Genomic DNA, 23,733 nt, shown 5'->3' on the forward strand with positions numbered 1-23,733 from the left:
GAATGAAAAAGAGCTTGCAAGGGATATCAAAATCAACACAAAAGATTTTTTACAATTATATTAGGAAAACAAGGGTGGTCAAGAGCAATGTGGGCCCCTTAAAAACTGATAAATGTTATATTGTAAATAAAAATAAGGAAATGGCGGACATGTTAAATAATTACTTTGCGTCAGTATTTACAGTAGAGGAAGTGGATAGCATGCCGGACACCCCAAGGAAACTAATTTTGAATTAGGGCCGGGGACTCACCATAATTAACGTAAGCAAATTAACATTAATGAAGAAAATAATGGCACTAAAGAGTGACAAATCCCCAGGACCAGATGGTTTCCATCCTCGGGTTTTAATGGAAGTAGGTGAGCACATTGCAGATGCCCTAACTATAATCTTCCAAAGTTCTCTCAATTCAGGAACCGTTCCTTTAGATTGGAAAATTACACGTCACTCCGCTATTTAAGAAAGGTGAGAGAGAGAAACCAGGGAATTATAGACCAGTTAGCTTAACATCTGTTGTCAGGAAATTATGAGAGTCTATAATTAAGGATCGAGTGACTGAACATCTTGAAAATTTTCAGTTGATCAGAGAGAGCCAGCATGGATTTGTAAAGAGTAGGTCATACCTGATGAACCTGATTGAATTATTCAAAGAGGTGACTAAAGTAGTGGACAGGGGAATGTCTATGGATGTTATTTATATGGACTTCCAGAAGGCATTCAATAAAGTCCCTCATAGAATCATAGAAGTTTACAACATGGAAACAGGCCCTTCGGCCCAACATGTCCATGTCGCCCAGTTTATATCACTAAGCTAGTCCCAATTGCCTGCACTTGGCCCATATCCCTCTATACCCATCTTACCCATGTAACTGTCCAAATGCTTTTTAAAAGACAAAATTGTACCCGCCTCTACTACTGCCTCTGGCAGCTCGTTCCAGACACTCACCACCCTTTGAGTGAAAAAATTGCCCCTCTGGGCCCTTTTGTATCTCTCCCCTCTCACCTTAAATCTATGCTCCCTCGTTATAGACTCCCCTACCTTTGGGAAAAGATTTTGACTATCTACCTTATCTATGCCCCTCATTATTTTATAGACTTCTATAAGATCACCCCTAAACCTCCTACTCTCCAGGGAAAAAAGTCTCAGTCTATCCAACCTCTCCCGAAAAGTCAAACCATCAAGTCCCGGTAGCATCCTAGTAAATCTTTTCTGCACTCTTTCTAGTTTAATAATATCCTTTCTATAATAGGGTGACCAGAACTGTACACAGTATTCCAAGTATGGCCTTACTAATGTCTTGTACAACTTCAATAAGACATCCCAACTCCTGTATTCAATGTTCTGACCAATGAAACCAAGCATGCCGAATGCCTTCTTCACCACCCTATCCACCTGTGACTCCACTTTCAAGGAGCTATGAACCTGTACTCCTAGATCTCTTTGTTCTATAACTCTCCCCAACGCCCTACCATTAACGGAGTAGGTCCTGGCCCGATTCGATCTACCAAAATGCATCACCTCACATTTATCTAAATTAAACTCCATCTGCCATTCATCAGCCCACTGGCCCAATTTATCAAGATCTCGTTGCAATCCTAGATAACCTTCTTCACTGTCCACAATGCCACCAATCTTGGTGTCATCTGCAAACTTACTAACCATGCCTCCTAAATTCTCATCCAAATCATTAATATAAATAACAAATAACAGCGGACCCAGCACCGATCCCTGAGGCACATCGCTGGTCACAGGCCTCCAGTTTGAAACACAACCCTCTACAACCACCCTCTGTCTTCTGTCGTCAATCCAATTTTGTATCCAATTGGCTACCTCACCTTGGATCCCGTGAGATTTAACCTTATGTAACAACCTACCATGCGGTACCTAGTCAAAGGCTTTGCTAAAGTCCATGTAGACCACGTCTACTGCACAGCCCTCATCTGTCTTCTTGGTTACCCCTTCAAAAAACTCAATCAAATTCGTGAGACATGATTTTCCTCTCACAAAACCATGCTGACTGTTCCTAATCAGTCCCTGCCTCTCCAAATGCCTGTAGATCCTGTCTCTCAGAATACCCTCTAACAACTTACCCACTACAGATGTCAGGCTCACCGGTCTGTAGTTCCCAGGCTTTTCCCTGCCGCCCTTCTTAAACAAAGGCACAACATTTGCTACCCTCCAATCTTCAGGCACCTCATAAGAGACTGTTTAGTTAAAGTTGAAGCTCATGGAATTGAGGGCAAATTTTGACCTGGTTGGGAAATTGCCTGAGCGGCAGGAGACAGAGTGGGGATAATGGGCAGGTACTCAAATTGGCAGGATGTGACTAGTGGTGTCCCACAGGGATCTGTGTTGGGGCCTCAACTATTCACTGTATTTATTAACGACTTAGATGACGGGATAGAGAGCTACATATCCAAATTTGTCGATGACACAAAGATAAGTAACATTGTAAGCAGTGTAGATGGAAGCATAAAATTAGAGAGAAATATTAATAGATTAAGTGAATGGGCAAAACTGTGGCAAATGGATTTCAGTGTAGGCAAGGGTGAGGTCATCCATTTTGGACCTATAAAGGATAGATCAGAGTACTTTCTAAATGGTGAAAAGCTCGAAACAGTGGAGGTCCAAAGAGACTTAGGGATCCATGTACATAGATCATTAAAATGTCATGGACAGTTACAGAAAATAATCAAAAAGGCTAATGGGATGCTGGCCTTTATATCTAGAGGACTCAAATACAAGGGGGTAGAAGTTATGTTGCAGCTGTACAAAGCCCTGGTTAGACCACATCTGGAGTACTGTGTTCAGTTCTGGGCACCGCACTTTGGGAAGGATATATTGGCCTTGGATGGAGTTCAGTGTAAATTTACTAGAATGATACCTGGACTCCAAGGGTTAAATTACGAGGAGAGATTACACAAACTAGGGTTATATTCCCTGGAATTTAGAAGATTAAAGTTTTCAAGATATTAAGGGGAACGGATAGGGTAGATAGAGAAATTATTTCCGTTGGTTGGGGAGTCTAGGACTCGGGGACACAGTCTAAAAATTAGAGCCAGGACTTTCAGGAGTGCAGTTCGGAAACACTTCTACACGCAAAGGGTGGGAGAAGTTTGAAACTCTCTTCCGCAAATGGCAGTTGATGCCAGCTCAATTGTTAATTTTAAATCTGAGATGATTCTTCTTTGGCAGTCCCTCAGGGTCGAGGATGGCTTGCCTCCACTGTGGGAGGGTGGGTTCAGCGGTGGCTGAATAGTCCAATCCTGGAGCCGCAGACTCTGCCACAGGTGGGGTAGGTAGTGTTTAATAAGGCGGGTGGGTGAGACGCTCTGGATTCTGAGAATGATAGATTTTTTGTTAACCAAAGGTATTAAGGGATATGGGCCTACGGCGGGTATATGGAGTTAGGTCACAGATCAGCCATGATCTCATTGAATGGTGGAACAGGCTCAAGGGGCTAAATTGCCTCCTCCAATTCCTATGTTCCTAATGTATCAACTCTCACCTTTGCAAAGATCATTGTGTAATAAAACTCCCTATGGACTGGCTCAATAAATGTGGAGGCAGGGACCCGGGTGTGTGCAGCACCACACCCCCCCGCCTCCGGTTTGATGGCTGGCCAAGTGATGGTGCTGCAGAATTAGGTGGTAGCCAGGAGAGAGACCCTCCTTGCTTCTCCAGGGTACCCTTCCCATAGGACAGTGTTGAAGTCTGCCTAGAAGGAGGCAGAGGGAGATTTGCTGCTGTAACCCACTGTTACTGCCACTGGCAGTGCTGCCCTCTCGTGCATATTAGCTGCAAGTGTCCTTGCAGCAGGTGGTACATCTGGGTTGACCTGCAGCTAGTCCCGCAAAGCTGTTGCTAATTAGGTGCACCTCTGCCTGTAAAGGTGGGGGTGGGCACTGACAGGTGGGCACAGTCTGCCTCAGGGCAGCATGTGCTAAACTGGCATCCCTCATCCGCCACATCCCCCAGTTAACCTAAGTAATGGGAAATTCCCATTTGGAAACACATTGTCCCAATATCCTGGACATACCAAAAAAAGGCAGTGCCAGTACACTTGGCACAAAGCCTCACACAGGAAAAATGGCGATGGACTGGACGACCACTGCTTGCTGTTGAGCTGTAGCCCAGCAAGAGTCACGGCCTTCAGGGAGGGGAGGGAGAAATCGGTAGTAATAACCAAACAGCTGATGTGATGCGGAGGACCTGGAAATGGCTGTGCTGTTGGATTTGTCCATTGCACCAATTATTGCAAGTCTCAGATGTTTTATTGATGCAAAGGGAAGCTGAGGATTAAGTCCTGTTTATTTATTTCCTCGCTGAAGAAATGATTTTTCTATTCCAGGCCTACGAGAAGAGATTCCCGTCATGCCCATTGATCCCGGTTTTCTTGGGTAGCGAGAAACTCAGTGAGTACAAGAGTGAAGATGACTCGCTGCACATTGTGGAGAGGAGCTGCAAGCTGAATGTGGACGCTCCGCGGCTGCTAAAGAAGGTGAGCGAGTGTTGTCGCCATATATGTAATCACCAAATCCAGCTCTTATACACAGGCCCCTCGCAAACAAACACATCACAGTGGACCAGGAGCATCAGACCTGGGCTAGCCTAACTCGGGCTGGGACTAGCAGACCTGTGTAGGGCTGGACTGAGATGGGAGCATCAGACCTCCGCTGGACTGAGATGGGGGCATCAGACCTCCGCTGGACTGAGATGGGGGCATCAGACCTCCGCTGGACTGAGATGGGGGCATCAGACCTCCGCTGGACTGAGATGGGGGCATCAGACCTCCGCTGGACTGAGATGGGGGCATCAGACCTCCGCTGGACTGAGATGGGGGCATCAGACCTCCGCTGGACTGAGATGGGGGCATCAGACCTCCGCTGGACTGAGATGGGGGCATCAGACATGTGCAAGGATGGACTAAGAATATTGGCCTTCTGCTGCATCGGACCTGGACTGAAAATATTCGACCTGGACTAGATTGGGAATATCGGACTTTTTTTTAATGCAGCGAGTTACGATCTGGAATGCGCTGCCTGAAAGGGCGGTGGAAGCAGATTCAGTAGTAACTTTCAAAAGAGAATTGGATAAATACTTGAAGGGAAAAAATTTGCAGGGCTATGGGGAAAGGGTAGGGGAGTGGGACTAATTGGATAACTCTTTCAAAGAGCCAGCACAGGCACGATGGGCCGAATGGCCTCCTTCTGTGCTGTATCATTCTATGATGTATGTAGGGCAAGGCTGGGCTGAGCTCAGAGTATCAGATGTACCCTGGGCTGCATTCTGAGTATTGGACTAGGGCAGTGTGTGCTTTGTTTGAAGAGTATTGGACTCATTCTGGGCCTTTGTGCTATTCGAGTCTGTGCCGGTGCCCGGTGAGGGGACAGGCTGGGTATAGCTCTGGCCCTGCTCCCCTTGCGATCTGCCTGTCTGACTGTGACGAACCTCTGTGACCTATTGCAGATCGCGGGGGTGGAATACGTCTACTTCATCCAGAAGAACACAGTGAACTGGAAGGAGCGCACACTGCTGATCGAGGCTCACAACGAGACCTTTTCCAGCAGGATCCTCGTCAACGAGATCTGCAGTTACAGCGTGAGTTGCAAAGCCTGGTGGTTCGGAGCTGTGCTTATCGCTATGTGTATTTTATTATTTGATTTTTAAACCTAAACCTCTCCGCCTCTCTACCTCTCTCTCCTCCTTTAAGACGCTCCTTAAAACCTACCTCTTTGACCAAGCTTTTGATCACCTGTCCTAATATCTCCTTATGTGGCTCGGTGTCAATTTTTGTCCGATTACGCTCCTGTGAAGCGCCTTGGGACGTTTTACTACGTTAAAGGCGCTATATAAATGCAAGTTGTCGTTGTGTACACTGGCCGTGCTGACTGACTGTGGGCTTTCTACTTTCTATCTGCGTATGTTTGGTTGCTGCTTTTCTTCTGTCTGCACAACGTCTAAGGTCCGCCTGCATTTCCTGTTTCGTGCTCAGTTATACATGCATTGACTGCATGTTGTGTTCGTGTTGATGGGCAGCTGTGGCAGAGTCGGAATGGGATCTCAGTTTTAAATGTGTCGATTGCTGTCCTCCAGGTGCACCCTGACAACGAGGAATGGACTTGCTTCGAGCAGTCTGCTTCGCTTGACATCAAGTCGTTCTTTGGGTTTGAAAGCACGGTGGAAAAGATTGCAATGAGACAGTATGCTGCCAACATCAAGAGGGTAGGAGATTTTCCTATTCTCTCATATGTCTTCAGTGACTGGGGCGGGGGGGTGGGCTAACAGGTTTATGGACAGATGGTGCACTGAATTAGACTCTGGTCTTGCATCTCTGGGTTCAGATCCAGCCCAAATTCATATGATGGAAATCTCCTTTCTGCACTGGCTGTAAGAGTCCTTTGTGAAATGAGTTTGGTGCAGTCCCTGTCCAGTGCCATGGGAGCCCTCTGACTTGTTCTGTCCACCAAACAGCACGGCTCCCTTCGACACACCCCATACGGTCGACCTTTCCCGATTCCTTTGACTTTTCCTTACCAGCTCGCTGGCGGGAAAAGTGGATGGCAGATGCTCTTATAAATCACCGTGTCATCTCCGACCCTTCAGACTGTCCACCGTGATTCAATTGGCCACGTTCTAGTTGGGTGCTTCACAATCGCTGTCAATCTGATCCTAACGGTATATTTTACAAAAGCCAACCACTTTTCAGTACCTCGCTCCAGTGTCCACTTTTCACATGTGGGCCTAGACAAGTTATTCGCCTGCAGGGGCATCACAGCTGAACCCAATCCTGCTGCCTTCTTTGATCTCCAGACACACACACTTTTCTGTAAGCAATTGGGAGCAGGAACCCTCAGCTCAGGGAGGCTGAAGCCAATTGTAGCAGCATTAACCAGTTCGTCGGCTGGAATCAAACTGAGAATTGAACCTATCAGAACCTCACTAGTGTTAAATTTGAATCATTTTATTAAACTTCCCATTGGGTAATTTAATATTAAAAAAGAGCTTGCATTTGTATAGTATGTTAATACATCATCAGAGCTTTCCAGTGCTTTTTAGAACCAATTAATTACTTTTTTGAAGTGTTGTCACTGTTATATTTTTTCCTCATGCCTCTGTGAAGCACCTTGGGATGTTTCTCTGCTTTAAAGGCACTATATATATAAAAATTACTGTTGTAACATAGGCAAACGTAACATGCAGTTTGGGCACAGCAAGATCCCACAAGCAGCAAATGAATGAATGACCAGTTAATCTATTTTAGTGATGTTGGTTGAGGGATAAATGTTGTCCAGGGCACCAGGAGAATTCCCTATCTCTCCTCTGAAATAGTGCCATGGGATTTTTTACCTCCACCTGCGATGTTTAACGTCTCACCCAAAAGACGGCACTTCTGACAGTGCAGCACTCCTTCAGTACTGCAGCGGGAGTGTCAGCCTGGGATTGGGGCTTGAACCCACGACCTTCTGGTTCGGAGGTCAGAGTGCGACCCACTGAGCCACGGCTGACCAATTAACTGTTGGTAAATTATGAAGTGAACAACTGGTCGGAAAATACTTTCTCTTGGTTTGGTGGTGAGTGGGACTGTTGTCCAAAGTGCATCAGTACTGTTGGCCTGAAGAACTTTAACTCTTTATGAAATGCAAGGCGCAATATTTGTAACCGATTCTGTTGTGTTTCAGGGTAAAGAAATCATCGAGCACTACCTGAACGAGCTGACCGCACAGGGTATCCGACACATTCCCCGCTGGACCCCTCCCCTGGCTGTCGCTGTGGTGGAAATGGTGGCAGAGTCCAGCCGACCGACACTAGCGCCACTGCCAGACATTAGGATAGAGCCATCAGAGTCCCTCGCACATAGCAGTACCAAAGAACCATTGACCAGCCTGTGTGGGCAGGAAACACTACCCACAACACCAGATGGTAAGTGTCTGCACACATCAGGTGCAACTCTTGCTCTTCCCATGTGGATGTTTTATTTTTATATATAAACACAGGATCAGATGAGTAACAATGAGATTAGTGCTTATGAAGAGCCATAGGGCTGATCCCCAGCATCAGAGGACTGGGTTATGAGACAACAGGGCAAACTTGAACTTTTCAGTTTTGAAAGGAGGCAGTTGGTAGATGATCTAATCGAGATATATAAATCTATTAATGGTATGGAAAAGATTGGTCACTCACCCTTGCCTTGGAGAGGGAGGAGATTAATGATGGGGTACTCACCACAATGGCATGGATGTACAGAGACAGTTTATCTTGTGTTTGAGTGCACCAACTTTCTTTAAAGACATCAGTCAACCAGAACCCCAGCTTGATCTGAATTAGACGGTGTGACCTAATGAAACAACAATTTTGTAGAATTGTACAGCACAGAAGGAGGCCATTTGGCCCATTGTGCCTGTGCCAGCTCTTTGAAAGAGCTATCCAATTAGTCCCACTCACCTGCTTATTCCTAAAGTTTATAAACTTGCATTTATAAAGTGGCTTTCATTTACTAAAATGCTCCAAGGTGCTTTAGAGTGGGACCAGCAGACACTGAGCAGAAAGTAGGAGAGAAGTTGGGTGAAATGACCAAAGGCTAGGTCAAAGAGGCAAACTACCTGAAATGGCCCATTAGCCCCGAGCTTTGTCTCTCGGCTGCCCCCACAGTTACCTACTTTGGGCTGTTTTTATTTGCCATTTAAAAGGAATCGAAGTTGAGACAAAAGTGCTTTGTTGTACATAAATCTCAATGAGTGGTATTGGCTGGACAGTTAACTGTTGTTTTGATCAAATAACTCAACATTGGGTTTATCTGTGTGTTTTTCAGCTGATAAGCTCGATGCTGATTACATCGAAAGGTACCTGGGGCAACTGACCCCGATGCAAGAGAGCTGCCTGATCCAGCTTCGACAGTGGCTGCAAGAAACACATAAGGGCAAGGTACGTGACGGGCAGGGCCAGGGTGAAACTATCTGTGGTCGACACAAGTCAATCCAAAGTAACAAGTAAAACGTAGAGTGAAGTGTAAACAAAGTAAAGAGTGAATAAAGCTGAATCCCTTTTAGACTTGGGATCTTTGAGCAAGGATAGGTGGACACAGTATGCCAAAGGTGACCTCACTAATGTATTAAAATAATCTGTTTAGATTGATGATCACATGTCCTAAACATTATCCTAGTCCATAATTATACTCATTGCTAACCACATCCTGTTGTTTAAACATTCCAATGAGTTGGAATTGGCAAACGAAGCAGAGGTGAGGTGAGGAGAAATGTTTTCACGCAGCGAGTAGTTCTGATCTGGAATACGCTGCCTGAAAGGGTGGTGGAAGCAGATTCAATAATATCTTTCAAAAGGGAATTGGATAAATATTTGAAGGAGAAAAATTTGCAGGGGAGTGGGACCAATTGGAAAATTGGATAGCTCTTTCAAAGAGCCAGCACAGGCATGCTAAATGGGCAAGATTCTGCCAGGGAGGTAATGACTAGTGGTAACGCTCAGATCTGTTCTGCATCTCCTGCAGTTTGCATACCTCACCAATAATGTGGGCGGAGGACAGTCTTGTGAAAACACTATAAAATTTACTGCCGACATTCTAAGGGAGTTGGACTAATTAAGTGGAAGGATTAAGGAATGGCAATGGACTTTACAATAAACAAATGTCAGCTAATGGAGCAGGAAAGAGCAAACACATGTAAACAATGCTCAAGTCTCTTCTGCCAAAGATTAAAAAAAAACAAATTTGAGGGCGATGATTGACAACTCATAGAATCGCCGAGTGAACAGCACAAAAGATTATTCGGCCCATCATGCCTGTGCTGGCTCTTTGAAAGAGCTATCCAGTCTTCCAATTGGTCCCACTCCCCTCCAAATTTTTCTCCTTCAAATATTTATCCAATTCCCTTTTGAAAGATATTATTGAAGATGCTTCCACCGCCCTTACAGGCAGCACATTCCAGATCAGAACTACCTTCTGCTTTCTGAATGAGGATAGGTCCTGGATCTCCAGGGTATCCAACTCACGATACCAATGTGGACAACATTCATCTGGTCGATGATTTCATTGCCTTTTGTGGGATCTAGCTGTGCGCAAATTGGCTGCCGTGTTTCCTACATTACAACAGTGACTATACCTCAGTAGTACTTTGTTGACTGTGTGGGGACATCCTGAGGTTGTGAAAGGTGATATATAAATACAAGTTCCTTTTTTTTCTAGCACATTTAACACACAGAATGGGTCTGGATATCTGGTGTAACGGTGAAATTGGCCCTGGACATGTACTGTGGGTAGACTGGGTCTGGATATCGAGCATGAATAGAATGGAGCCAGGATCAATGGGCTATCTTGTGCACAGACAGAGTGGATCCTGGATATCAGGCACATGGACAGAATGGGTCCTGAATCTCTCAGTTGAGTGGGACATGGTTTCCAATGGAATGCCCCTGATTTTCTGTAGAAGTAGAACCAAGATCAATGAAGGGCAGGACAAACATCAGTCAGAGTGATCACTGTGGGGGTGACAGAGAGGCCCTTGCTGAGCCTGGTGAAGGATGTTCTGATCATGGGGAGATTTTCCCAATGCAAGGTCCTTCATAGGGTTAAAATCTTGGATTTTGAGATAGATGGAAAAAATAAATCCTGAGGAATGGTTAGGGTCCTTATTGGGATCCTGAATATTTGGAACAGACACATTCTCTCCAACAAATGATTCCTGAATCATTGCAAACCTTCCAGTGATTTATCTGGTTCATACCAGGGAGAGACATCCCACCACCAGAAGGTGCTTAACATGAGGATACCAATGGCTTGTGTCTCTGGACTGCTTTAGTTAGCAATGCCATTGTCATATGTGAATTTGTTGCAGAACGCTGTCTTGTGCTGCACCTCAAAGTCATTTCTTTCTCTGTGCTCTTTATAGTCTGAGGCAGGTGATTGGAAGCCAGAAAAGGTAATGTTTTATCCTCTGTGTGTGTGTGCTGCATGTCAGCGTGAGGTAGAGTTTGAACATTGCCCAGTAGGACTAGTGTGTGATATCAGGAAGACGGGTTCAAATACAACTCTCGTGTCCTCCAGTCAACACTGTCTGAAGTGCTGCCTTTATCCTGTAACCAGGGCAGCCATATATCTTCAGCTTAAATGTCTTAATGAGTTTGTCTCATTGCCTTATTGGATAAAAGTTAACGATTTGAATGGACACAGAGCCTCAATGTCTAACAGTCTCTCATCTATCTTTGTGTCTCATTTATTGGTCATCAGGAGGACATAGACCATTTATTTGAACCCCTTTCTCAAAGATAGCCACACCACTGCCTTTAAAACACAAATCCACTCAGAAACATTCGCATACACACTGCACTCACAACCCTTACACACGCGCCCCCCTTACACACACGCGCCCCCCTTACACACACGCGCCCCCCTTACACACACGCGCCCCCCTTACACACACGCGCCCCCTCAAATACAAGTACAAGCACCCATAAATCCCAACATGCATATGCACTCCGAAGAGCATATACATGCGTGCTAGTTTGAGTGATCTGCATGTGTTTGCTGTGTTGAGTTGAGTAATCTGTTCTGTTGAACATGATGGGACTTCCAGAGGGCAGAACAAGCAGCTTCTGAACAAATCCAAAATAAATCAGGAGGGAATTTAGACTCGTGTCACCCTCAGTAGTCTTGCCTCAGGTATCAAGAGAGTCAGTGAGTTTGCAACCAAGAAGGCAGTGTCCAATGGTTTGTTAATACTAACGCCTCTCAGTTGGGTTTCCTACTTGAGGAACCCTATATTTCAATGGAAAGGTGACTTGGCTGGGCCCAAAGATCTCCCTCATCTATACTGGTGTAAATACAGTACTACTGTTCACTACTGGTGTAAATACAGTACTACTGTTCACTACTGGTGTAAATACAGTACTCCTGTTCACTACTGGTGTAAATACAGTACTCCTGTTCACTACTGGTGTAAATACAGTACTACTGTTCACTGTGTACTGGTGTAAATACAGTACTGCTGTTCACTACTGGTGTAAATACAGTACTCCTGTTCACTACTGGTGTAAATACAGTACTCCTGTTCACTACTGGTGTAAATACAGTACTTCTGTTCACTGTGTACTGGTGTAAATACAGTACTACTGTTCACTGTGTACTGGTGTAAATACAGTACTGCTGTTCACTACTGGTGTAAATATAGTACTGCTGTTCAGTGAGTACTGGTGTAAATACAGTACTGCTGTTCAGTGAGTACTGGTGTAAATACAGTACTGCTGTTCATTGTGTACTGGTGTAAATACAGTACTGCTGTTCACTGTACTGGTGTAAATGCAGTACTGCTGTTCACTGTACTGGTGTAAATGCAGTACTGCTGTTCACTGTACTGGTGTAAATACAGTACTGCTGTTCACTACTGGTGTAAATACAGTACTGCTGTTCAGTGAGTACTGGTGTAAATACAGTACTACTGTTCACTACTGGTGTAAATACAGTACTGCTGTTCAGTGAGTACTGGTGTAAATACAGTACTACTGTTCACTGTGTACTGGTGTAAATACAGTACTGCTGTTCACTGTGTACTGGTGTAAATACAGTACTGCTGTTCACTGTGTACTGGTGTAAATACAGTACTACTGTTCACTGTGTACTGGTGTAAATACAGTACTACTGTTCACTACTGGTGTAAATGCAGTACTGCTGTTCACTGTGTACTGGTGTAAATATAGTACTACTGTTTACTACTGGTGTAAATATAGTACTACTGTTTACTACTGGTGTAAATACAGTACTACTGTTCACGGTGTACTGGTGTAAATACAGTACTACTGTACTAGTGTAAATACAGTACTGCTGTTCACTACTGGTGTAAATACAGTACTGCTGTTCACTACTGGTGTAAATACAGTACTACTGTTCACTACTGGTGTAAATACAATACTACTGTTCACTACTGGTGTAAATACAGTGCTGGTGTGCGAGCCGCAGGTGCTGGTATAAATGTTGTACGTGCGTGTGAAGGCAGTGTTTAAAGGACCTGTCACTTTTGTTTTCCAGATTCCCAAAGATGAACACATTTTACGTTTCCTGCGGGCTCGGGATTTTAATATTGATAAGGCGCGGGAGATTATGTGTCAGTCACTCACCTGGCGCAAACAATACCAGGTGGACTATATTCTTGAGGTGTGGCGACCCCCACAGGTGCTGGTCGAGTATTATACAGGAGGCTGGCATTATCACGACAGAGGTAATCCTTCAGTTTCATTACTTTAACTGGGAGCGAACCTTTGGCTCAGTGGTAGAATTCCCAGCTCTGAGTCAGAAGGTGCAGGGTTCGAACCGCACTACAGACGGTCCCGGCCGGTGGAGACCGGAGCTCCGGCTCTGAATTGTGGGCTGACATTCAGCGGGATTCTCGTGTTCGGTGGGCATGAGTGGCCTCCCCCCACCCCCCAACCCCATCGTATGGGTTGTGGGATCCCATAAAACTCGCGCCCCCCCCCCCCCCGTATGGGACTAACCCCCACCCATCGGCTGGTGTAAAATTGGTTGCGGCCATAGAAGGAGCGTTCACGTCGCGGCCTGTCAGACCTGGACCCCTACACCGGGGCCCGGGGCCGAGCTCCCGCACTCGGGCCTTGGGTGCCAAGCATCACTGGTCCCCATTAACCCACTATCTTCTATAAGATGGTGTGAAGGCCTGCAGATACCCCGCAGCTGGGGTAACACCGAGAGGTGTGGGAGAGGAGCCGGTGACGAGCTGGTAAGTTTTGAGGATCATGTCCCAGGGCTGCAACTTTGAACAGAAATCCTGATTTTCCTTCTCTTTCCTTGACCAAGATGGCCGCCCACTGTACGTCCTGCGACTGGGACAGATGGACACCAAGGGCCTGCTGAAAGCTCTGGGGGAGGAGGCCATTCTCCGGCACGTGAGTAAACCAGGCAGTCAGGGGCTGATACTCAGCCCCGAGAGCTCGATAATCCTATGTCCAATAGAACATAGGGGCAGGAGGAGGCCATTCAGCCCCTCAAGCCTGTTCCACCATTCAATTAGATCATGGCTGATCTGCATCTTAACTCCATCTACCCGCCTTGGTTCCGTAACCCTTAATACCCTCACCCAACAAAAATATATCAATCTCAACAACAACAACTACTTGTGTCTTTAGTGCCTTTAACAAAATTTCACATCAAGTCACTAAGGACGGGCAATCAAAAACTTGATCAAAGAGGTGGGTTTTAAGAAGCACCTTAAAGGAGGCGGAGAGGTTTAGGGAGGGAATTCCAGAGCTTAGGGCCGAGGCAGCTGAAGGCACGGCCGCCAATGGTGGAATGATTAAAATCGGGGATGCGCAAGAGGTCAGAATTGGAGGAGCGCGGAGATCTCTGAGGATTGTAGGGCTGGAGGGGGTTACAGAGATAGGGAGGGGCGAGGCCATGGAGGGATTTGAAAACAAGGATGAGAATTTTCAAATCGAGGTGTTTCTAGACCGGGAGCCAATGTAGGTCAGCGAGCACAGGGGGGATGATGGGTGAATGGGACTTGGTGCGAGTTAGGATACGGGCAGCAGAGTTTTGGATGAGCTGAAGTTTGAGGAGGGTGGAGGGCGGGAGGCCGGCCAGGAGAGCATGTACCATAAGATGGTTTGTTATTGGTATCACTGCACAGACCAGCAATAATCGATCAGTCTCTCCAAACTGTGCCCCGCTGGGCCATGGCCTCAGTAACACCTGGTGCCTGGGGCCAGGCCGACCCTGAATCCTCAGCACTCGCCCTGTGCTGCTGCTGCCAATTGTTTGCTAAAAGCTCTCCCTCTCTTTCCAGGTTCTGTCGATCAACGAGGACGGGCAGAAGAGATGTGAAGAGAACACCAAAGCATTCGGCCGCCCAATCACGTCAGTGAAGTATTTTACACCTTCCACTGCCGCCTTACAGCCCCCCCAGTTCCTCTCTCCTCCCCCTAGATTTCCCCCACTCTGCCTCTTGCTGGGGTACAGTTCCTCAGGCATTGGCTATGTCGGGTTATCCAGCTATGATAGAAAGCTTTGAGTCAGTTACACGAGAGGAGACCAGGAGGGGGCTGCTCAGTGAGTGTAAATATAGGCGAGCTGTGGGGGGACAGTGGGGATAGATCCGGCGGGAGGGGGAACGGGACAGTGAGGATAAATCCGGGGGTGGGGGGGAACGGGACAGTGAGGATAAATCCGGGGGTGGGGGGGAACGGGACAGTGAGGATAAATCCGGGGGTGGGGGGGAACGGGACAGTGAGGATAGATCCGGGGGTGGGGGGGGAATGGGACAGTGAGGATAAATCCGGGGGGGGGGGGGGGAACGGGACAGTGAGGATAAATCCGGGGGTGGGGGGGAACGGGACAGTGAGGATAAATCCGGGGGGGGGGGGGAACGGGACAGTGAGGATAAATCCGGGGGTGGGGGGGGAATGGGACAGTGAGGATAAATCCGGGGGGGGGGGGGGGAATGGGACAGTGAGGATAAATCCGGGGGGGGGGGGGGGAACGGGACAGTGAGGATAAATCCGGGGGTGGGGGGGAATGGGACAGTGAGGATAAATCCGGGGGGGGGGGGGGGGAACGGGACAGTGAGGATAAATCCGGGGGGGGGGGGGGCGGGGGCTACATCACAACATCTAGCTGCAATGGATGGACTCCAACAGATCACGTCAGCCTTCCAATGAATAGTGCATGCAGGAGGATTAAAACCCCAGTTTGTGCTCCCCCTGAGATAAGGCGCTCAGTACCAGGGTTGCCAGTGGCCCCCTGCTGAGGCCCAGTGTGGGCAGTTGATGTGCTGTTTGCCTGCGAGTGCTGCTGGCTCAGTGAGTAACTGTGGTCTCTGATTGAATGAGCAGGTCGTGGACCTGTCTGGTTGACCTGGAAGGGCTGAACATGAGGCATCTGTGGAGGCCAGGGGTGAAGGCGCTGCTGAGGATCATCGAAGTGGTGGAAGCCAATTACCCGGAAACGCTGGGCAGGCTGCTAATCCTCCGGGCCCCCAGGGTCTTCCCGGTCCTGTGGACACTGGTGAGTCACAAAGTGAAGCTGCTCTCTGTCCTTTTCCCAGTTTTATCCCCGACTTTATGCTGGGCTCCGTGGAGTCCCACTCTGGTACCTCCAACACGTGCCCATTCTTTATGGTGCTGGCAATTCGACTATGGAGCTATCACAGACAAGCTCGTCCTCCAATTCCGGCCTCTTGCGCATCCCCGATTTCCATCACTCCACCGTTGGCCTTCAGCTGTCTGGGCCCTAAGCTCTGGAATTTCCCTCCCTAAACTCTCTCTCTCCTCCTTTAAGACCCTCCTTAAAACCTACCTCATTGACCAAGCTTTTGGTCACCTGTCCTAATACCTCCTTATGTAGCTCAGCGTCAAATTGTTGTCTGATAATCGCTCCTGTGAAGCACCTTGGGACGGTTTACTTCATTAAAGGCGCTATATAAATGCAGATTGTTGTCTGCACTCGACATCCACACATACCCACTTACCAGCAGCACTCACTGGGCTGGAGCGGGGCCCTTGGCTGACTTTTCCCTCCCTAGACCAGGGGCCCAAACTCTACACAGACCAGGGATCAAACCTGAGACCTTCTGGTCTGTACACTTTTAGCTGCTTTTATATTGGGTTAAATGCTGTATTAATGTCACTAACTCCTGATATGTGGAGATGCCGGTGATGGACTGGGGTTTGCAATTGTAAACAATTTTACAACACCAAGTTATAGTCCAACAATTTTATTTGAAATTCACAAGCTTTCGGAGGCTTCCTCCTTCCTCAGGTGAATGTTGTGGAAATGAAATCCTCGAACCCTTCGCATTTATAAATCACAGAGTATGGTTCTGTGATTTATAAATGTGAAAGGTTCGAGGATTTCATTTCCACAACATTCACCTGAGGAAGGAGGAAGCCTCCGAAAGCTTGTGAATTTCAAATAAAATTCCTGATATGTGGGTCCTGTGATGCAGTGATTCTGTTACTAGACTAGTATAATTCAGAGAATATGAGTTCAAATCCCACCAGGCCAGTTTGATCATTTTAAATTCAGTTTAAAAAAATTTGGAAATAAAAAGCTGGAATCTGTAAAAGTGACCATGAAGCTGTCGGATTGTCTTAAAAACCCATCTGGTTCACTAATGTCCTTTAGGGAAGGAAACCTGCCGTCCTTACCCGGTCTGGGCCTATTTGTGACTCCAGTCCCCACACCAACGTGGTTGACTCTTAACTGCCCTCTGAAGTGGCCGAGCAAGGCACTCGTTTGTAACGAGGGATGGGGCAATAAATGCCGGCCTTGCCAGCGATACCCACATGCTGAGAATGAATAAATAAAGGCATGGCCCATCCTGGGCTGAGAGAGTTTGGGCAGATGCCCCTGTACTGACGGAGGGCCCAATTCAACTCGTCTTCTTTTGTGTTCTTCAGGTCAGTCCATTCATCAACGAAAACACGCGTCAGAAATTCCTCATCTACAGCGGCAATAACTACCAGGGCCCTGGGGGCCTCATCGATTACATCAATAAAGAGGTCATTCCGGACTTCCTGGGTGGAGACTGCCTGGTACGAGCTCGGGCCTACTGGTGCGGAAAGTCAGGAGGGTCAATCAGCAGAGTGCGGGGGGGGTCAGTCAGTCTGTCAGTGCGGGGGGGGTCAGTCAGTCTGTCAGTGCGGGGGGGGTCAGTCAGTCTGTCAGTGCGGGGGGGTCAGTCAGTCTGTCAGTGCGGGGGGGTCAGTCAGTCTGTCAGTGCGGGGGGGTCAGTCAGTCTGTCAGTGCGGGGGGGTCAATCAGCAGAGTGCGGGGGGGTGGGGGACGGTCTGTCAGTGCGGGGGGGTGGGGGTCGGTCTGTCGGTGCAGGGGGGTGGGGGTCGGTCTGTCGGTGCGGGGGGGTGGGGGTCGGTCTGTCGGTGCGGGGGGGTGGGGGTCGGTCTGTCGGTGCGGGGGGGTGGGGGTCGGTCTGTCGGTGCGGGGGGGGTGGGGGTCGGTCTGTCGGTGCGGGGGGATGGGGGTCGGTCTGTCGGTGCGGGGGGGTGGGGGTCGGTCTGTCGGTGCGGGGGGTGGGGGTCTGTCAGTGCGGGGGGCGCAAGTCATCGGTTCGAGCTATGTAAGGGACGTACGAACATATGAATTAAGAGCAGCAGTCGGCCATTCGGCCCCTCGAGCCTGCTCTGCCATTTGATAAGATCATGGCTGATCTGATTTCGACCTCAACCCTACTTTCCTGTCTACCTACTATAGGCCGGCGCGGACACGATGGGCCGAAGGGCCTCTATCCGTGCTGTATAACTCTATGACTCTAACCTTTGACTCCCCTGTTAATCAGGAATCTATCTAACTCAGCCTTAAAAATATTCAGTGACCCTGCCTCCACCGCTCTCTGGGGAAGGGAGTTCCACAGACTCACGACCCTCAGAGAAAAAATTTCTCCTCATCTCCATCTTAAATGGGAGACCCCTTATTTTTAAACTGTTTTAGTTTTAGTCTCTCCCACAAGGGGAAACATCCTCTCAGCATCTATCCCTTCTAGTCCCCTCAGGATCTTATATGTTTCAATAAGATCACCTCTCATTCTTCTAAACTCCAGTGTATACAGGCCCAACTTGCCCAACCTTTCCTCATAAGATAACCCCCTCATCCCAGGAATCAGTCGAGTGAACCTTCTCTGAACCGCCTCCAAAACAATTATGTCCTTTCTTAAATAAGGAGACCAAAACTGCACACAGTATTCTAGATGTGGTCTCACCAATGCCCTGTACAACTGTAGCAAAACATCTCTACTTTTAGATTCCATTCCCCTTGCAATAAATGACAACATTCCATTTGCCTTCCTAATCACTTGCTGTACCTGCAGACTAACTTTTTGTGATTCATTCACTAGGACACTCAGATCCCTCTGTACCTCAGAGTTCTGCAATCTCTCTCTATTTAAATAATATACTGCTTTTCTATTCCTCCTGCCAAAGTGGACAAGTTCACATTTTCCCTCATTATACTCCATCTGCCAAATTTTTGCTCACTCACTTAACCTATCTATGTCCCTTTGCAGACTCCTTATGTCCTCTTCACCGATGCACTCGGTGTCAGTAACGTTGGTAACTGTGATAACAGCTGCCATCTTCCAAACAATTTCATTTTGTTCTGGGTTGGACCTGCTGCTAAATGGGTGGAGAGAGTGTCCATGATAGGAGAGATTGTACATGGGCTGTGGGAGGAGATTAAATGGGTGGGGAGAGTGTCCATGATAGGAGAGATTGTACATGGGCTGTGGGAGGAGATTAAATGGGTGGAGAGAGTGTCCATGATCGGAGAGATTGTACATGGGCTGTGGGAGGAGATTAAATGGGTGGGGAGAGTGTCCATGATCGGGTGGAGTGTACGTGGGCTGTGGGAGGAGTGTGCTTGATTGTCATATTTTACCAATCATGGTCATCCCTCCATTAACCCCACACTGTAACCCTGTGCTTCCATGTAGTGTAATATCCCAGAAGGCGGAATGGTTCCCAAATCCTTGTATCAGACGGAGGAAATGCTGGAAAACACCGATCACATCAAACTCTGGACAGAAACTATTTATCAGTCGGCCAACGTCTTCAAAGGAGCTCCGCACGAGGTACTGAGTCACCATCAATAGTGCACAGCTTGTGAAAGGTCAGTCTCTCGCAATTAACTCCGCTAAATAAAGAGGAACTCCACACAGTTACACAGTGAGTGACCCTTCCCCTGCTATAAACAGGAACTCCACACAGTTACACAGTGAGTGACCCTTCCCCTGCTATAAACAGGAACTCCACACAGTTACACAGTGAGTGACCCTTCCCCTGCTATAAACAGGAACTCCACACAGTTACACAGTGAGTGACCCTTCCCCTGCTATAAACAGGAACTCCACACAGTTACACAGTGAGTGACCCTTCCCCTGCAGAATGATTATGAAATCTATATTTACACAGCAAATGCCAATCGCATTTAATCCATTCTCGCAGGTTGGTCTGACCCAGTTCACGTGGGACTGTTGCTCCCCCCACACCGGGTCTGGTTTTCTATCTGTTTTACTTTGTTTTTTCAGGTGGTGATTGAAATTCTGGAGGCCTCGTCCGTCATCACCTGGGACTTCGACATCCTGAAGGGTGACGTGGTGTTTAACATCTTCCATTCCAAGCGGGCGCCTCAGGTCAATCGCAAGGACTCGGCCGGCCCACTGCTTCCCCTCCCCAGTGGTAACAACGTGCAGCTGATAGAGAGGAGCTGGGTGCTGGGAATGGACTACAGCTCGGTGGAATCCCCACTCCTCTGTCGAGAGGGAGAGAGTGTCCAGGTTTGTTACTGGGACTGTACATCGGCCCTCTCGCAGCCCTAAACATTCACTCCCTTCACCACCGGCGCACTGTGGCTGCAGTGTGTACCATCCACAGGATGCACTGCAGCAACTCGCCAAGGCTTCTTCGACAGCACCTCCCAAACCCGCGACCTCTACCACCTAGAAGGACAAGAGCAGCAGGTACATGGGAACAACACCACCTGCACGTTCCCCTCCGAGTCACACACCATCCCGACTTGGAAATATATCGCCGTTCCTTCAAAACTCTGTATCTAACCCCCTGTACCTGCCCTGGGGGTGTTTGATGGGACAGTGTAGAGGGAGCTTTACTCTGTATCTAACCCCCTGTACCTGCCCTGGGGGTGTTTGATGGGACAGTGTAGAGGGAGCTTTACTCTGTATCTAACCCCCTGTACCTGCCCTGGGAGTGTTTGATGGGACAGTGTAGAGGGAGCTTTACTCTGTATCTAACCCCCTGTACCTGCCCTGGGAGTGTTTGATGGGACAGTGTAGAGGGAGCTTTACTCTGTATCTAACCCGTGCTGTTCCCTTTACAGAATGTGTTCCATTCTCCACCATTAACATCTTTCACCTTAATGAGCACAAAATTCACTGGACTCCAGTTTTGTTTTCCAGGCTACGGATCAAACTCAGTCGATGATTGGAACTATTCTATAACTGGAATTTAAACTATTTTCCGTCCTCCCCATGCAGAACCCCAGGATTTATTGAATTGAAAAATCCTCCCATGACTCCAATTACTTTTCTCATTTCCTTAAGTATTGGACGAATTCCCACTGATCAATTTCTCATGAATATTTAAGCTCCTCACTTTTCAATGAGCTGATCTCTCTCCAAGGAGCTCAGTTTCCTTTTCGGCCAAAAACAACGTTTCAACAACAACAGCAACAACTTGCATTTACCCAACACTTTAATATAGAAAAATGTCCCAAGGCACGAGAAAATGGGACACCAAGCCAAAAAAGGATATGTTTGGAGGGGTGACCGAAAGATTGGTCAAAGGGGTGGGTTTTAAGGAGTGTCTTAAAGGAGAGAGAGGCAGAGGTGTTTAGGGGACAAATTTCAGATCGTGGGGCCCCTTCTGCCCCTCCGCAACCCCATAACAACCTTTCTAGAAGTCTCCCTCAGTACTGCGCTGGGAGCGTCAGCCTGGATTTTGTGCTCAAGTCCATAGAACCATAAGAGATAGGAGCAGGAGTAGGCCATTCGGCCCCTCGAGCCTGCTCCGCCATTCAATGAGATCATGGCTGATCTGATTTTTACCTCAACTCCACTTTCCCGCCCTTTCCCCATATCCTTTGACTCCCTCGCTGATCAAAAATTTGTCTAACTCGGCCTTGAATGTATTCAGTGACTCAGCCTCCACAGCTTTTTGGGGTAAAGAATTCCAAAGATTCACGACCCTCTGGGAGAAGAAATTCCTCCTCATTTCTGTCTTAAACGGGCGACCCCTTATTCTGAGACTATGCCCCCTAATTTTAGATTTCCCCCATGAGGGGAAACATCCTCTCAGCATCTACCCTATCGAGCCCCTCAGAATCTTGTATGTTCAAATAAGATCTCCTCTCATTCTTCTAAACTCCAATGAGTATAGACCCAACCTGGTCAATCTTTCCTCATAAGACAACCCTTCCATACCCAGAATCAACCGAGTGAACCTTCTCTGAACTTCCTCCAATGCAAGTATGTCCTTCCTTAAATAAGGGCACCAGAACTGTACGCAGTACTCCAGGTGTGGTCTCACCAGCACCCTGTACAGTTGTAGCATGACTTCCCTGCTTTTATACTCCATCCCCCTAGAAATAAAGGCCAATATTCCGTTTGCCTTCTAGGTTATCTGCTGCACCTGTATGTTGACTTTTTGTGTTTCATGTACGAGGACACCCAGATCCCTCTGTACCGCAGCATTTTGTAGTATTTCTCCATTCAAATAATATTTTGCTTTTTTATTTTTCCTCCCAAAGTGGATGACTTCACATTTTCCCACATTATATTCCATCTGCCAAATTTTTGCCGATTCCCTTAACCTGTCAATATCCCTTTGCAGACACTTTGTATCCTCATCGCAACTTGCTTTTCCACCTATCTTTGTATCAGCAGCAAATTTGGCCACAAGACACTCTGTTCCTTCATCCAAATCATTGATATATATTGTAAATAGTTGAGGCCCCAGCACTGATCCCTGCGGCACCCCACTAGTTACAGATTGCCATTTTGAAAATGACTCTTTGTTTTCTGTTAGTTAGCCAATCCTCTATCCATGCCAGTATATTATGTGGCACCTTATCGAATGCCTTTTGGAAATCCAAATATACTGCATCCATTGGTTCCCCTTTACCCACCCTGCCCCTTACTTCCTCAAAGAACTCTAATAAATTTGTCAGATACAATTTCCCCTTCATAAAACCATGTCGACTCTCCTTGATTGTATTCTGAGTCTCTAAATGTCCTGCTACTACTTGTAATCTCTGGAGTCGGGCTTAAACCCACGATCCTCTGCCTCCAAGGCGAGAGTTGCTGCTCACTGAGCCGGAGCTGACCCTCTGAGGCAGGGTGGAGGATGCCTTTTCAAACCTGTGTTTTTATTCTATCTGTAATCTCTCTGGTTTTGCCACAGCTGTCAGATTAGGGAGCTCAGGATCAAATGCTTTCTGTCTCCAGGGCTCGCACGTGACTCGCTGGCCTGGGTTCTACATCTTGCAGTGGAAGATGCCCAGTTCGTGGTCGTGTTCATCCACCAACCTCCCCCGTGTCGACGATGTACTGGCGTCTTTACAAGTCTCCTCCCACAAGTGCAAAATCATGTTCTACACTGAGGTGCTGGCATCGGAGGATTTCAGGTAGGTGCCTGTCCTCGGCCTTCACCGAACATTGCCCCATCCACAACTGTCCCATTTCAATCAGGACATCCCGATATTAAACAGGGAGAATCAGCAGCAGGGCTGAGTCAGGGTCCTGAGCTGGTAAATTCCACTGATTGGACCGGAGACAGATCTGGTCAAGGGGTGTGTTCTCACTTGCGTCTGTTGTCACGTCAACTTGGGGACAGTGTTTTTAACGCAGAGAATTATATCGGGACCGTTCCCGAGCCATGAGTCCAGAAGTCTGCAGGCCCGATCCTCAGCCTGGCGGGCTAATTGATCTCAGCCAGAGTAGCAAATCAGGTCACGTAACGAGCCAATGGAGAGAATCAGCCGGGGTCCCTGCTCCTGATCACCCTCCAGTGACCACTGCTGGAAGTGCAGGGATGTGGTGCCCTCTGTGCCCGAATAGCCTGCCGAGGCTCGTGGTCTGGACTCGTGCATCGACTGATGACTCAGGTGAGTTACTGGAGGTTCCTGCGGAAGGTAGCTGGGCAACAGCCATCCGCAGAGAAGAGATGAGGAGCACAGCGTCCCCTGGGAGAT

The 23,733-nt window shown here is 47.7% G+C and overlaps 1 protein-coding gene across 7 annotated transcripts in view; it reads left to right on the plus strand.

Moving 5' to 3' along the window:
- Positions 1–23,733, plus strand: part of LOC137316298 (SEC14-like protein 5) — a 46,098-nt gene that overhangs the window by 19,125 nt on the left and 3,240 nt on the right. For 6 of the 7 annotated variants that reach the window (XM_067980371.1, XM_067980369.1, XM_067980372.1 and 3 more), the window contains 14 exons: positions 4,351–4,500; positions 5,469–5,600; positions 6,096–6,224; positions 7,682–7,922; positions 8,812–8,924; positions 10,904–10,933; positions 13,036–13,225; positions 13,819–13,907; positions 14,804–14,874; positions 15,849–16,020; positions 17,415–17,549; positions 19,460–19,597; positions 20,054–20,302; positions 22,988–23,166. In XM_067980371.1, the coding sequence (XP_067836472.1) occupies positions 4,351–4,500; positions 5,469–5,600; positions 6,096–6,224; positions 7,682–7,922; positions 8,812–8,924; positions 10,904–10,933; positions 13,036–13,225; positions 13,819–13,907; positions 14,804–14,874; positions 15,849–16,020; positions 17,415–17,549; positions 19,460–19,597; positions 20,054–20,302; positions 22,988–23,166 (2,018 nt within the window). The remainder of the gene's footprint in view (positions 1–4,350; positions 4,501–5,468; positions 5,601–6,095; positions 6,225–7,681; positions 7,923–8,811; positions 8,925–10,903; positions 10,934–13,035; positions 13,226–13,818; positions 13,908–14,803; positions 14,875–15,848; positions 16,021–17,414; positions 17,550–19,459; positions 19,598–20,053; positions 20,303–22,987; positions 23,167–23,733) is intronic. The other variant, XM_067980375.1, reaches the window with a different exon arrangement.

The sequence above is a fragment of the Heptranchias perlo genome, unplaced genomic scaffold (genome assembly GCF_035084215.1).
Source record: "Heptranchias perlo isolate sHepPer1 unplaced genomic scaffold, sHepPer1.hap1 HAP1_SCAFFOLD_585, whole genome shotgun sequence".
Lineage (NCBI taxonomy): Eukaryota > Metazoa > Chordata > Chondrichthyes > Hexanchiformes > Hexanchidae > Heptranchias > Heptranchias perlo.